Below are 15,203 nucleotides of genomic sequence, written 5' to 3'. Positions count from 1 at the left end.
AGGTAAATGACCTTTACAAAGAGAAAAAGTAACTAACGCAGTAAGGTTTCCATGAATGAGAGGATCTGAATTATATGTTCCTTCCTGATATTTATACCTCATGTTTGTATAAAGAGAGGGGAACATCGACTCACGTTTTTTAATTACAGTACTGTTGTATATGAGCCCTCGTTAATGAGGCCATCAGTCTCACTTTGCTATTTACAAGGCTACGCAGTTTAAAAAATCCTTTGCTTTTTTGCTTGTTAATTACAAGCTTGTACATTTTTATTCCCCTGCCTCCCAGCAGGTGATTTCCACATATGAAATAAAGAAATCATTCTAGAGGTTGTTTTAATGACTCCACTCATTTGAGGACTGAACAAAAGCCTTTGGCATATGGCCAACAGCCTGTACATTCAGTTTATCTTGTCAGGAACACACTTATTCAGACCAGTGCCTGTATGAAAGGCCTGCATGAACAGCTCAAGAAATTGTGATTGCTTGTTGAAAGCAAAAGGAAAAAAAAACACCTCAGCATTTCCTTTACTATTGCTCTTCAGAGGAGTAGCAGTAATATGGCACAGTCCGCATGACACACTACACCCTACAAGGCCCCTGCAACTCCGCACATAACTACAGAATGTGCATGACTGGGAAGGAGAAGGGGAGAGGAGGAAAAAGAGGTACAAGGACAATCATTGTATCATTTATCAGCATTCTTTGAGACCGTTCTCTCAAAGCAAAACCTCTTAAGTGCCCCTTGTGGAAACAGACAAGGAGAGCCATTCACCAAGTTTAGAAACCACACAAATTCAATCTCCTCCTAAAGACACTCTAGACTTCTGAAAAGAAAAAACACATGGAAACAACAACCTTTTCCACAAATTTCAGAAGCCTGAAAGATTAAAAATTTCACAGTTACAAAAAAAAAGAACAAGCAAGAAAGAGTACCTGCATCTAGAAGAGCTCTGGGACGACACCCACGGCACAGCTGAAGCCACTCACCAACATACCCTTCCTTTAGGGGCAGGGTGAGCCCCTCACCGCCTTTCTGTGGATGCAGTCAGGTGGGGCTGACATGACTCTGCCCCTTAAGGACTTTCCCAGCTCTTCCTTTCTCCAGGGAAACAGGCTGTATGGCTTTAGAGACCCTGTTGTTATGTATGACTGTTATTGAAGTGCTTCAAAACATTCAGTTTTCCAACCACAGCCACCATTTTTGCTGCAGCTTTATTTTAAATAAATAAAGTGCTTTTGAACCATAGGAAATTCATCAGCTGAGAAGGGCACAACATTCAGGAGAATTCCCCCTCTGTTGGGATGTTGCAAAAAGTTGGGAGAATATGAAAGCAAAGTCTTGTAATAGAAAAAAACCTCTGCAAACTTCAATATCCTGTACTTGGCAGACTGCTTACAGTTAAACAGCAAAGGAGGTGACAGGAGAATCAAGGCCATCACATAAATGACTGGCAGGAATTAGAGCCCAGTCCTGGAGTCTTGCAGTTTCCTTTTCTGATCACTAAACCACATGGCTAGGTCTGGATCTAGCAAAAGTTCGATACAGCATGTCAAACACAGTTAACTGTGTTTTGGTATGGGAAGGAGGAACATATGTTTCTAAACCTTCCAAAAGCAGTAGGCTAGATGGCAAGGTTCTTGCTACTTGCGAGGACACAGCACCTGCATGGGGAGATGAACTTTCCCTGATGCTATGTAAACGTGTGCTGGCAAGACCTTTAGCTGTTAGTCCAGAGCTAGCAGGACCCGGCTGAAGAAATTAAGGAATCAATGTGGGAATAGACTTTGTTTCAGCTGAAGATATGCCTTGTCTGCATCAGTCCTTGGAAGAAGTTGTGCTGTGTCCCTGACAAACCTTGTATTCATAGGACTGCTCCCAGAGCTAAGTAGCTTAGCTCTAGTGGAATTACTTGAGTCAAAGCATCCGCTTCCACTAGAGACACAAACATGCGTTTTCAGTGATGGAGTCTGCTGCACCCTGAAACTGAAGGACTGGTTTACCAAAGTTCAAAACATTTGTGATGAGTATCTCTGAGACCCAATTCACCAGGTATCATGGATATAATTGACCCACACAAGCCCAGCTCAGGATACCTCTGCACCCAGACTCTACACATTGCTCAGGGACATAGCCAGGTACAAGCAAGGTGGCATTTGCTCTTGTCCCAGTACGTGAAACAGTCTTTTTCCAAGCCAGTAAGGAGAGGTGCTTACCCAGCCACACTGCTGAGCACTCTGGCAGTCTCCCATCCTACTCCACAGGGTAAGAGCAAACGTCCTGCCCAGCTGCACTCACCTCCTTGGCAGCCCAGAGCTCGGCGTGCACGATGTGGATTTTGTGTCAATGTCAAGGACAGAGAAAGGAAAAAAAATGAACTCTGAATTTTTAATGCGAGGCTGCTCTCAGTGCCATATGAGAGAATGACAAAGCTTTTACTGTTGAAGTGGCATAGCGCAATTTTAATTATTTTTCAAATAAATGTAATGCTTAGATTTACACTTCGTTGATTTAACAATTGGTGCAATTTTTACATTTTTTTTTCAAGATACATAAGAACACCCTACATAAAAATGCTTCTTCAAATGAAATGTTTAAGAACATATTATTAGATATTTGAAATACCATAGTCCTATTATATTTCATAATGCTAAAATGTTAACAGCACAGATATTTCAAGTATTCTTTCCAATTGCATACATTCATTTAAATGTTTAGTTTTTTTTTTTCCCTTGGAAGTATTTCATCTTACCTTTAAAGTCAATGGACTCACATAAAAGCAATATAGAATGGAAATCAACTCTGGTATCATTATAGCCACATATAAAGTGTTTACCACTGAGGAGTGATTTACAATTTGTGTTTTATTTAACACAATAAAAATAAAACCAAACTGCATATATAACATTTGATATTTTAATTAACTTCCAGATGTCACTTTCCTTTTTTCTTCCCAAAACACCTTTTCAAAATCATACAGTGATCATAGAGTGCATTGATTTTTGGTTGCTTTGTCTGCTACCTCTTTTGCCCCAGTTTTGTGAAGACTTGCTAAATGCAGTTCCCACTGATTAGAAAAGCAGTTGTTAATGCTTTGAGCTTCTAAAAAAATATAGTCTGGGCTAATGCAGGACAATAAACCAAGGACTCAGACAGCAGAAGCTGTTGGCCACTACTGAGAACATTGGTTATAAAGTCCTATTTTCTTCTCATGTAGATACCTGAGAAGAAATATGTAATATATCTCAATATTTCCTAAGAGTTTTGCCAAAAGAGATCAGAGGATAATTAGACCGTTATTTATAGTGGTTTTACATCCCCAAACGTGCTCTTCGATGATGTGGTTCATTGCTTGTTTCAATGGAAGTAGCGCACACACAATACAGTCTGTCATCACATATTTCTACACAGATTTCTTAAGCTCTTTTGACCATGAAGAGAGGAGTTATGTCTGACAGGCTGTGATTTACAGGAGATGTTTGGGAGACCAAGCCCGATACTCATCGTTTTGGATGGCAAGAAGGGAAAGAAACTAACCATTGGGCTATCAGTAATTTTTAGTTCCATGTGTAAACCAACATGGTCCTTCCAAAAAATAGACCAAATCAGTGCACTTCTATTACTTGTCCACCATTTGCGAGAGTCCCTACTCCTGGTCCATCATGAGCCACAATAAGAAGGAACAAACAGACTATTTCCCAGAAAAAAACACCACAGAGACAATCAGAATGCTGCCCTCTTTGTCCCACCTTGCAGGCACAGTTAAGTTAGAGATATATCTGGATATCCATAAGGAGTAGATACAATAAGATGAGATCCCCGTAAGATTGGATATGCAGGTCATTCTTTTTAGTCCATAGGGACTCTCTGTTTAGGTTGCTCTAACTCTCTGGATGATGCCCTTCCTAGCCTACAGACAGACTAGAGAGAGGGCAGAGAAAACTTTCACCTACCCCAAGGCTTCTCCTTTTTCACGTGTGACTTACTGATTGTGCTTTAGAGACAAAAGTTTCCCACTGCAGAACCAGGAAAGGAAACCTACTCGTAAGCCCATTCCTAACTGCCGAGAACGACTAAAGACAGGAGCTCAAATTATAAATCGTAATATGGCAACAAAGGAGCCTCACTATGGGCTTGTTTTCTGCCCAAAAAGCTATAGTAAAAGTTGGTTTTCATGGACACCTAGCAACAGCTCACCCAGCTCTGCACATGGGAGCTGGAATGATTTGATCCCATGCAGCCCGTAGAGACGCTCGCTCTGACCGTGCTGGATTTTCAGCTGGGCTCTGCTAGGGCACTGCTAAATACATCACATTTATTTTATATACTTGATTATCAACTTGATATGCTAGAGGCAGGATTAAGACCTCTCATTAAAATACCTACACCCAAAATTTGGGGTCAATCCTAATTTAACCAAGTGGAATGGTATATATTGGCTCTGTTGCAGCTGGCCTGAAATTGAATTTTGCCCAAGTGGAAAGGCGACTGTTGTACGCACTCTCAGAAGTTGGCCTGAATTTCTCTTACATTTCTTGCCATCCCACTCTGTTACCTCATTAGTTGGTCTCTGCCTGTAGTGATGAAAATGGTATTTAGGTCAATGTGTTCTTTGTTAATTGCATTAGCCATGTGCCTAAGACTCAGGCTTCCTCTTCTCCCAGCACTGCCTCTGGCTATTAACATGTGGTCTTTAAATATATTTCACTCTTAACAGTGTACTTAATCTGTCAGGTGAGATGGATAGAGTCTGTTTTAGGCAGACTAAGATGATCAGTGGAACGCTAATTACAAAATTCTTATGGGTGGAGAGACCCCTTTTTATAAAGAAACATAAGCCATTTTATACGCTATTTTTTTATACTGAGTGCCCAAAAGCAGAGGGAAGAATTACATTTGTCCTCTGCAGATGAAGTCTAATTATACTCAGAATACCTTTTTTTAATTTTTTTTTTAATTGCTACATCTTTTGGAACTTTGTTTTAAAATAGGATGATTTTCCCTTGGGGAAAAAAATAAATATAATATTGGCTTTTATCTTCCAAGGGTTTTTTGTTTTGTTTTGTTTAAATTGCATTTTATTAGTATAATTTTTCAACACATGATAGCAAAGATCAGAACAGAAGTATGTTTAAACCTCCACACATGTATATATCTCCTGTAGCAGAATCAGCAAATGGAGAACTGCTTCAGGCTTTGAAATGGAAAATCACTATACTAGTAGTATGGCAAAGTCCAGTAGAAAGAGCTGCATTACTTTGACTAAGGGTGTCAAAATCAAAAGACCTTTGAGAGGTCTATATTGAGATGTAAAGAAAAATGCCTTCTCTCTGTTTTTTTATTGAATGCCATTGAATCTTACATACTAGTCAAAATCCAGACAGCCAGCTGATAGTGAATCATTGAATTCCAACGCCAGCGGAGACTAGCAGTTTCCCTGAGCTAAGCTAAAGTTTTGAGTTTAACTTTATTCCTGAGGACACTCACTACATTTCGAGCAGGAAATAAATACCCTGAAACTATTCGCTAACAGTGCAGCTTTGAAAGATAATATTTGTTCCGAATGCCTCAAGATTAGGGCTCTGTAAAATACTTGTCGGAGGAGCTCGGCCCCTTCCCTTGTGCTGTGCCCATCACCGCTCTGTCCAGGCGGCTGTGGGGTAGCGTTCCAGGATTGCATTCCTCAACTGGGCTGCATGGATCTTGTCTCTGGTCTCCATGGTGCAGGTGACCTGGGAAAAGAATTAGGAACATTCCTAACGTCATGGCAGCAATCTCAGACAAAGGCATTTCCAATGAAATCCTAAAATACACTCGTAAAAGCAAAATGATCGGTTTGACAAAAAAACCCTGGACCTCACATCCCCTGTCTATGCAGGTAAGAAAACTGACATTGCAGACTCTGGGGCTCTTCCAGGCCTTCTGCACCATCTTAAAACCTTCCAACAGACCTACTTTTTATTGCCTTCAAAGTTTGAAGATAGACTGATCCTCTGCTGGCTCCTGGGCAAGTACTTGTCTACTGTTGGCCTCCCTGAAGTCATCCATTAGCAGCTTCTCTTTTCCATTCCCTGGGGTATGTACGTGGTGCTGCTGCCACCTCACCCATCTCTGACTCTTACCTCAACCCGTTTCCCGTGTTTCTGGGCAGTATTTGTTCCATCCTCTAAGCTTTTTATTTTCTCCTCCTCTTCTCACTCATGGAGTTGTCCCCCAGTCCTTTATCGTCTCCGCAGTATTGGGGCTTATTTCATCTACTCACACACCTTTGTGATTTACTCTCATTTCTTTTTTGCTCATTGATTCACTTCTATTTTTCTGTTGTGGTTTGTTCTGTTGCTAAATCAAATAAAAACCAGGCAAACCTAGTCTTGATTGTTTTCTTTTTATTCTTCACTTGCCTCCACAAATATTACTGACCATCCTGTCACGCAGCCACTGAAGACAATAACTTCAAAGTCATTTTTTCAAGTCTCCTTTAATCCCTCTTTCCTACATACTCACATCTCTACTGCATCCTTTGAAACTCTGAGCACTACCAAAGGTGAGGCACCAGTGCGAAGGTGCAGAAGGAAAAATATACTTCACAGTTTTAGACTACTAACTTCTGTCACTGCTGATCCTTCTGGAATTATCACTGATGTTGAAAGTGCCACGTGGAAAAAAAACCTCACAGAAACATGGAAATCTGCTGAAGAAAGGATCCAAGATGAGTCACAGTGTAACAACAGAGAGTCTATTGTAACAGGCAAATCTACAGAGAATAGAGGAAAAACTGGTCATGGTAACCTTAAGGTGGATTAGCAGAGACAGCTGCCCTGTGTAATGTTCCTATCAGAGCTGCATCCTTTACAGAACGTAGCTAGGCAAAAAATAAAAATTGTCTCTACTCAGACATGTTTACGAAGACGTTTCTAAATAAGAATTTTGTGAATTAGTGTTTCTGGGAATGAGCTTGAAATAATAATAAACCTTTAGCAAAACTGTTGAATGAGAAGATAAACCACTAACTCCAGGTTATCTTAAACAGCCATGAGCTCACTTAATTAGAAAACTGGCTATAACTTCTTAAATGTCCATCATGAAATAAGCAACATTTCTGATCTGTTTCCATAATTTTTTGCCTCTTATCCTGAACATAGTTCTATTCTTATCTGTTTCTTTGGAACACAAATTAGATGCTGATTTCTTCCTCCTCTGAAAAAGTGGAGTTTAGTCTCAAGAAGGACAGTCACAGAAGACAATAATGAGGGAAGGGGAGAGAACACAAAGATTGGGAAAAGTATCTAAAGAATATCTAGGCAGCAAAGTACCAAACACCCATTATCCATTCCATGGCTCATATAAAATCCCTAAAGCTTTGCAGTCATATCTTCAAGAGCACATACTCATCTCTCACTGAGTCTGTAATTAAAAAAAGCAAACTTTTTCCCCTTCTGCAGCAATCCTGCCTGTTTCATTCTGAGCAAATCAATTGCTGCACTTGGAACCAGTCTGGACTTGCCAGGTTCAGCTTTGAGTTTTTGGCAGCAAGCAGTTGCTCTGCCCTGGGAGCAAACATGGGAAAGCATTTTGATTTGCAGAGCCAACTATCCTCCTCTCTGGCCTTTTCTTTCTGCTCATGATTGAAGCCAGACAGACTCAGATAGATTGGAGCCAGAGGGCCTGTAAATAGTTTGGATAAATATTGTCTTTTTGTTCTGTGCGTGCACAGCATCCAACATGTGATAAGGCCATTAATACGCTGGAGTGTGTTACAAAAGTAATAGCAGCAGCAGCAGCAACAAACAACTCCAGAAGTTTACCTGATTTTTTACGCTTGTCAAATAGAGGACGAGAGAACATTTGCTCACAGTAGGAGTGAACAGAGAATGACACCACACTTCAGAGCAGATACAGGTCAAAACAGCAAAGCAGGCAAGAATTTGCTTGCTTACTCAGATTAAGCCAATTTACACTGCAGTTTTACCTTCACAGAACTCCTCTCTTATTCTCTTCACCTGGGAAGCGTGATTTACATGAGTGTCCAACAGGGCAATCTTCATATTCATGGGGAGGTATATTAGGATTGTATTTATTGAGGATGAATAGTCACCTAGGTACGACTAGCTAAGGAGGCTGCATACCTACTGACGAACTAAGAGTAAGTGCTCCAAATTGGTCTTATTTAGGAACAAATGACAAAACCTATTGCCTGATGTTCCTTATGCTCCAGATAAGAAAACGCACAACAACTAGAGAAAATTTTACTTTAGATTTGTTTCAAACCCATAAGCCCTCAGTACTAGACACAGGCTTTTTGATCCAGCAGAGCTCTCCCTGACTGCACAACCATCTTTGCACAGCAGACCTTTCTTTTCTGTGTATCAAAAAACCCTACAAAAAACACCACCGACAAAAAAGAGTACATTTTATGCATTTTTCTCTTGCATATTATATCCTTGCTGGATTTAAAAATAATAATAGTAAAAAAAATTATCTGTTCCTGTAAGACTGTTAAAATAACCAGCCAGTTGGATCTTTTACTGCATTTAGAGTTTCACTCTCTGCAGCAGGTCATCTAAAGATTGATTCCAGCCTAAGGCTTTAGTTAGCTTGTTGAGTTTTTTTTACAGCAGACCTACAAGTAATGGAAGACAGAACAGTCTTCACTGAATATTGATGTTGTGTGGGTTTTATTTAATAACTAGAAATAATTCAGGGGGAAGGATAAAAGATAAAGGAAAAAATTGATCACAAGTTATTACTCTGGTATGCACTCCAGGTGCATAAATTAAAATATTCATCAGAATTAATTCAATTTCAAAGAGAGGAGAGTTCATAACATCACAAAAGGAGAACATTTGCAAAGTTCTGTGCTGAATAATTTGTGCAACAGAACAGGCACCTCTGCTCTCCTTTAACTGCGAGTGTCACACGTGGGTACTTTGCCTTTTAGATCATATTTTCCTAGATACTAAAATTAATTTGGCATGCCTCTGAACCCCCTGATGCCTGATACCTGTAGGTTGAGTGTGCAAATAAAGATATTGGGCAGACATGCCCAAACAATGCCAGAGAGTGGAGGAAACGTGAGTAGCATTGCTCAAGCAAAAGATTTTTTTTCGTGCTCCATGTAAAAATAGATCATAACCAGCTGGAGCAATTCCTTATGTCCTTGACTCATCCACTGAATCTTTGTATCCCATTTCTTTAATCCTAGAAACCATATTCACCTTTGTCTTCTAAACTCTTGGTCTTGGCAGATTCACATAACTGAATATTCATGATACACCATGCTCAGGAACAGTATAGGTTTGTTTGCACGAAAAACACTGGAGTTAGAAGTGAAAGCTTTATTCACATACACTGGTTTCAGTTCTGTAAAGAAAGCAAGGCTTTTTATTTCTTTAAAAAAAAAAATAAATCAACAACTGGGTAATTATCTGAATTATTCAGTAAATGCCCAGCACCAGTTGCTGCACATCACAGATTATTTGGCAACAGCACTTCAGTTTATGGTTTGGGGATCACTTGCCAGATGGTCCCCAAGGTCAGTGCAATGAAATGCTTGAAAAAGAGAGCAAGAGCTGCCACAGCTGTCACTTGTTTGTGAAACCTAAGCCTTTATCTTTTGGCGTACTCTTGCATTCAGGTCAGTGAGCGCCTGCACAAACAAGTTACTGTTGCATTACCTAAGTCAGACAATAATCCAAGAGGTCTACTTTTAGCCTCCCCAGACTCAGGTTCTTATTTCTACAACCAGGACAGGTTATTCCGTATCGCGTTAGTCTGCTGCGTTAAAGAAAATGACCAAATTCTTTCGCAGAACCTCAGAAGAAATGTGTTGTCAAACTTCCCACGCCAAACATCTTCATTAGGCAGATGGGGAACTGAAGCATGGAGACAGTGCCTTGACCAGGTCATGCAGGAAATGCTTTAGGAACAATAACATCCTTCTTCTCATTAGTCCCCAATTGCACACTCTGCATGCTCCTCTGTATTCTCTTCACAGGATGAAAATATGGAATACATCGGCAACTGGGGACTTTAATCCGAAGCGTTCTCCTCTGGCCTTTTTACAAAACGGAAGTTGGCCCAAAGGAATTTACTCAAATTGACCAGAGCAGACTAAAATAATTTAAGGAATTCTGGCCTGAGGTGAATAAACTGTATGGAAAAAGCAGGTATTACACTACACAAAGTGAGTCAGGAAACCCAGCACTGGTGGGACAATGTGTAATGTTATTATAAAGAAAAAAACCCAACATTTGATTTATGAATTAGTATTGTGTTGCGCAGTCAGAGGAAGAAGTAATGTGATGGATGCTCTTTTACAACTGGTCTCTTCTGAGTTATTTAAAACCACAGCAGAGTTAAGCTCCCGAGAGGTTTGAAGGGAACAGGCCAGATAACCCCGTAACTTCAAACAGGACTGAAGTCAGAGGGAAAGTCGCCATCACAGCTGCTTCTCTGCAAAGCTGCTGGAGCACCTCAAGACCTCGCAGGCCCTTGCTGCTCTGTGCCAGGACCCTCCTGTACTTGCCAGTCTGCTTATGCTGCAGTTTCAGTGGTGAGAAGACTTTTCTAGAAATTTGATGAGCTCAAAGATTTTTTTTTTTTTCCAATTGAGTTGCCCGAGTCCCTGCGACATCCATTTAGCAGGCAAGCTGCTATTCTATAGCAGAGCCTTGCACGGCTTCATGGCAAACATAGCTCTTACGTTATTAAGTCATTTATTGATTTTGCTCATTGTCTTCTCTCTGAGTCAATAATCATATGACATTAAAGGGATTTAAATGGTTATAAAGAGGTTTACAGATTGAAACAATTTATGTGATAAATTGTCCCACATTGAATCTGAGGAATATTACTGATACAGAATACGGAAAGTTCACAGAAGCAAGTTGTAGCTTCCTCCCATGAACTGGGTAATCCTTTAGGTCTCCATACCCAGTTAACTGGTGATACTAGATGATTTTTTCCTTAGCTCTGATCTTTATTTCTGTCTAGATATTCCTGGTCATCTAACCTGCTTCAGTAGCTGCAAAACGTGAAGCCTACTAGACTTGTTATTTCTATGATTTGCTAGGAGTTATCTATTTCAATATTGGAACTTTGGAAGCCACTTCCTAACTGCTTTGGTAAGAGTGAATTAGAGTACACTCCTCTGCAATATAAAAATCCACTATGAGCCACAAGGAAAGAGAATCTAAACTGGAGGTATGAGCAAGGCAGTATCCAAAAGAAACTCCCATATTGTTCCAAAGAATGTGATCAGCTGATCCCACTGCACAAGGCACTTCATCAAGAATCAGCTGAATCTAATGTAGCCATAACTCTTTTTTTTTAAATTAAAAGTATCTCTTATTTTTTCCAGTAAAATGTTCCAAAAGATATTTTTCCAAAGTGTAGTTTGAAAATAAAGCTTCCTTTTTGAAAGTTCTTACTACTCCACACAATCAATCACCAAGGATCTTCCCATGGAGTGTTCCAAGCATGCACCAGATGAATAAGCCCTAGCCCAGCAAGGCATTTCACCAGAGGGAGAAAAAAAAAAGCTCTATCTTCTTGATATGCAGGGACTAGAAGCCAAGTTTCTCTCCTTTGGAAATGAAGGTGTAAATCTGAAAGGGTGATTAAATACTGAGATGACAACCTCGACAGGACTGATTTAGTGTTTTAAATAAGCCACCACACTTACTGCTCTGTTCAGTCCAACACTTAATCTATATCCACAGTCAAAAGTAAGTATTAGAGTGGACTTAGTATAGCTGTACTGCCTTTCTTATCAGTACCACTCGGTTCGACACACGATAATTTTGGTTCTTGATCCAGATTTAAATGCACGCTTAATTTAATGTGCTGTGATTTACACTGATGAAAATGATACAGTTCTTCGTAGGTCTGTTTTAGTAGCAAATTCTTAAAATGTTCTGGTGACACAAGGCTTTGGCTCTTACAAGCAACAAAGAAAAAAACAAAACCTCCCCCTCGTGTGTTAGCTTTACTATGAAAACATGTACATTTTTCTCTATCTGGTTAGAGCAAACTCATTTTGATGCTTAAGGATAAATTAAATAGCCTACCCTTTTTGATTACCCTTGTTTTAGTTTTCAAAGAAAATCTTCATGATTCACTAGGTGTCAGATAGAGCTGCCTCCAAAGTCACTGAAGTCTATAAATCTGGATCACTGCTTTGTACTTCAGGTCTAATTATCCAATAGCCTCTCCCAGACTGATTAAAAGCCATCACGCAAATCCAACATTCAGTTAATTATTCAGGGATGCAAATTCCTCCCTTCAACCTTCTTGTAGTACAACACTGTCAGATTCTTGAAGTGGACAGCCAGTGAAACTACATTGTGTTTAAAGCGCAGACAACAGCACATGGCACTTTTTCCTTCAGGGCCTGTATTTACTACAGATTCTGATAAAATTGCCTCATTGGGAGAGGTTGCGAGAGTGATAGAAAATGGTTCTAACATTCTCAATCAGAAATTAAGAGAGTAGGTTTTGTTTAATTTACTTAGTAGCATTAGTAAAAATTAAAAGCCTTACTTCATAAAAATCACACTGAAAACTTTAGAAGAGTTACAGGGTTTATCAAATCTAGCCTTCAGTAAAAAGGTTTTTCAGACCTAAGTTATTCGCTGGATCAGAGGGATTTGACTACCCTGTGCAGTGTCATGTTACCCACAGCAGTAAGCTGATCTATCGTTACCCACACTGCGGAGCAATGTAGTTTTAGTCCTAGACACTTGAGAAAACTGATAACATCACGTTCTGAGAGACGTTCGTGAACTCCATTGTAGTCCTTTGCTATAGTTACCTTTAATCTAATCTATCCTTTATATGTGCGAGAGAAAATACTGAGCAGGTTTTTGCATCTGGGTGGAAAATTAGATTTAAATGCCAAAACAGAAGAACTTGCTTACTCAATAGCATCGCTGAATTCCAGTTACGAGCCTGTTTAGTAAAGATCCCTGACTTGACTTCCACCTGTGATTTCATAAACTAAGTCAGGTTGGACTTGGACAGCAGTCGTGTGAAATCAGTGGAACCACACCTTTGCCGAACCAGTTGAAATAAGAGATATGCCATGACACAAAAGATCCTTTTAAGAGATGCCATTAAGTGATAACACCTCCTTACTGTTACTGTATCAAATACTCAACAAAGGAATCATAATTTTTCTCTGTGCTTTTTGTGGATAAGTTACAAAACTGAGTCCCTAGTTAAAAACGAGGGTTCCTTAAGAGTAAGGGTGTTCTCCACATTGCTTTAAGGCAAATTGATCTCAGATAATTACAGCCAGCCTACACAGCTGGCTCTTCAAGTTTTGGACGGATGCTGCAGCTTGCTCACCAGCCCTGGCACACCACCACGCACGTAAGGAAGGTTTGCAATAGTATTTCACCCACGGTGTCACAATAGCAGGTAAAACAAGTCCTGTATTATTTACGCGCCTGCCAAGTGTTCGGTGAGGCAAGATGCTGCACAGCACAGAAGAAATCATCTACCACACTGTCCCCAAATCACTGTGCAGATTCTATTGGACTTCTTCAACATAGTCATATAGAGATACAGGAAAACAGAATAAACCAGGGGAGGCCAGTATTGCTAGAGAAACTGAAATTGCATCTCATCTTACCTTAACAGTGAAGAGCTCAGATGTCACAAACGTGCGTTCTTGTTTGATATCCAAAACTCTAGAACAAATAAGGGATAGAGAGCGCAACAATCCTTTGTCATTGTAAAATAGTTTCTGTAAGTGTTTAGACAGTAGCTATCTTTGCTGCTTTTGTATTAGACACTTATTCTATGCTATAAAATTGTTTTCACTTTGGAGCAAAAATGAAGGAAATGAAGCTTTTCTGAAATGTAACAAGAAAAAACTTTTTATGAATTAGTTACTTACAGACTTGCCTTCAGAGAACATTTAGAAACATGTCCAAATCTTTAATAATCTTTGTGCTATTCTGTGATTATATTTCCCTACTACTATTAGTCTGATTTACCTTACTTCTTCCCGAGCCAAAATCTCCAGTAGCTTTGAAATGTCTCCTGGGCAGTCAGAAAGCACAAGGGAAAACCTGCACACTCTGTTATCAAGGACCAGGGCACGAGCTACGCACTGTTGCAGCAAATGTAACTCCAAGTTTCCACTGCATATAACAATTGCCACTCTGAAAACAGAGAGAAAAATAGGATTTTTGATTAGCGCTTGTCTGTGCAATGGAACTGTAAATCACAGACACTGTGTTCAAGATCTGCTAGGACCATCCTTCGATAAACGTGTTACGTGTCAGAGGGGCTCCTGGCTCCCAGTATCAATTGTGGGCAGGCAGTGGGAACCTAGAAGCTGGCTGCGTTAGTTGGTCTGAAACTTCGTTTTCATTTCGCATTTCCTGAAGATTTTAGTTTTGTTAGAGACAATTAGCTGGAGAATTCTAGGTCTGTTTCAAATGTTCAGAAGTTCTGAGTCTTAGCCTATTAATGGTTAGATAGCACGTTTGTTCCAGGCTTTCTGTAACCATTAATTAAATTCTTCTCAACCCTGCAAAATGAGTGCAGAAACGTTTGAAGTGAAGTGCCACATGGTTAGCTTCTGATAATCTCTCTCTACAGAGTGACCTCTTTAAACCCAAACCTTTGCATTTTCCATTTTATTTTAGCTGTATTGAATTTAAATTTGTCCTATGATCTGTCAGCCTGTTCTGAAGAATTGAGTCAGTGGTATTTTAGGGTACAATGCTGTGTATGTTTAAATACATTTTGGACTATGTCCTGAGCCGAGGCTCAATCCGCTTAAGTCCTGAGTGCTCAAGCCCAGATGCAAGAAGGCACTTACCCACACATTTAACACTAAGCACAAGGGTAATCCCATTGAGTGTCTGGGCAGGAGTTCTCTAGGCCAGGAGGCAGGTGTCACTGAGCGACTGCAGAAGACAGCCTAGCTCCTGTCCCACCACAGACAGGGCTGATTCCCACAGCTGAAATGAGAGAGGGTAACAGGCTGACAAGAGCAGGATGCTCTCCTGGCAGATGTGATCATGCCTCACGGAGCTGTGTGTAGCTGCCTTTTCCCCAGCTGTTTGAGAATACAGGAAATGACAAGATTTGTCTGATCTCCAGGTTGACATTTGTGGTGTTCAACGTGGTCTTCTGACCTGTGAGTGGTCTCTCCAGCCTGAAGTAGATGCCACAGTTGCCAGTTCAGGGA

At 40.2% G+C, this 15,203-nt stretch overlaps 1 protein-coding gene across 2 annotated transcripts in view; it reads right to left on the bottom strand.

Moving 5' to 3' along the window:
• Nucleotides 1-5,631: 5,631 nt before the first annotated feature.
• The window catches only part of LOC104379439 (uncharacterized), a 28,702-nt gene continuing 19,130 nt past the window's right edge, over nt 5,632-15,203 (bottom strand). For both annotated transcript variants that reach the window (XM_086616881.1, XM_086616880.1), the window contains exons 10-12: nt 13,999-14,166; nt 13,632-13,689; nt 5,632-5,730 (exon numbers count right to left, since the gene is read on the bottom strand). In XM_086616881.1, the coding sequence (XP_086473007.1) occupies nt 5,632-5,730; nt 13,632-13,689; nt 13,999-14,166 (325 nt within the window). The remainder of the gene's footprint in view (nt 5,731-13,631; nt 13,690-13,998; nt 14,167-15,203) is intronic.

The sequence above is a fragment of the Tauraco erythrolophus genome, chromosome 9 (assembly GCF_009769465.1).
Source record: "Tauraco erythrolophus isolate bTauEry1 chromosome 9, bTauEry1.pri, whole genome shotgun sequence".
Classification (NCBI taxonomy): Eukaryota; Metazoa; Chordata; class Aves; order Musophagiformes; family Musophagidae; genus Tauraco; species Tauraco erythrolophus.
This window is presented reverse-complemented; position numbering and strand designations above follow the sequence as displayed.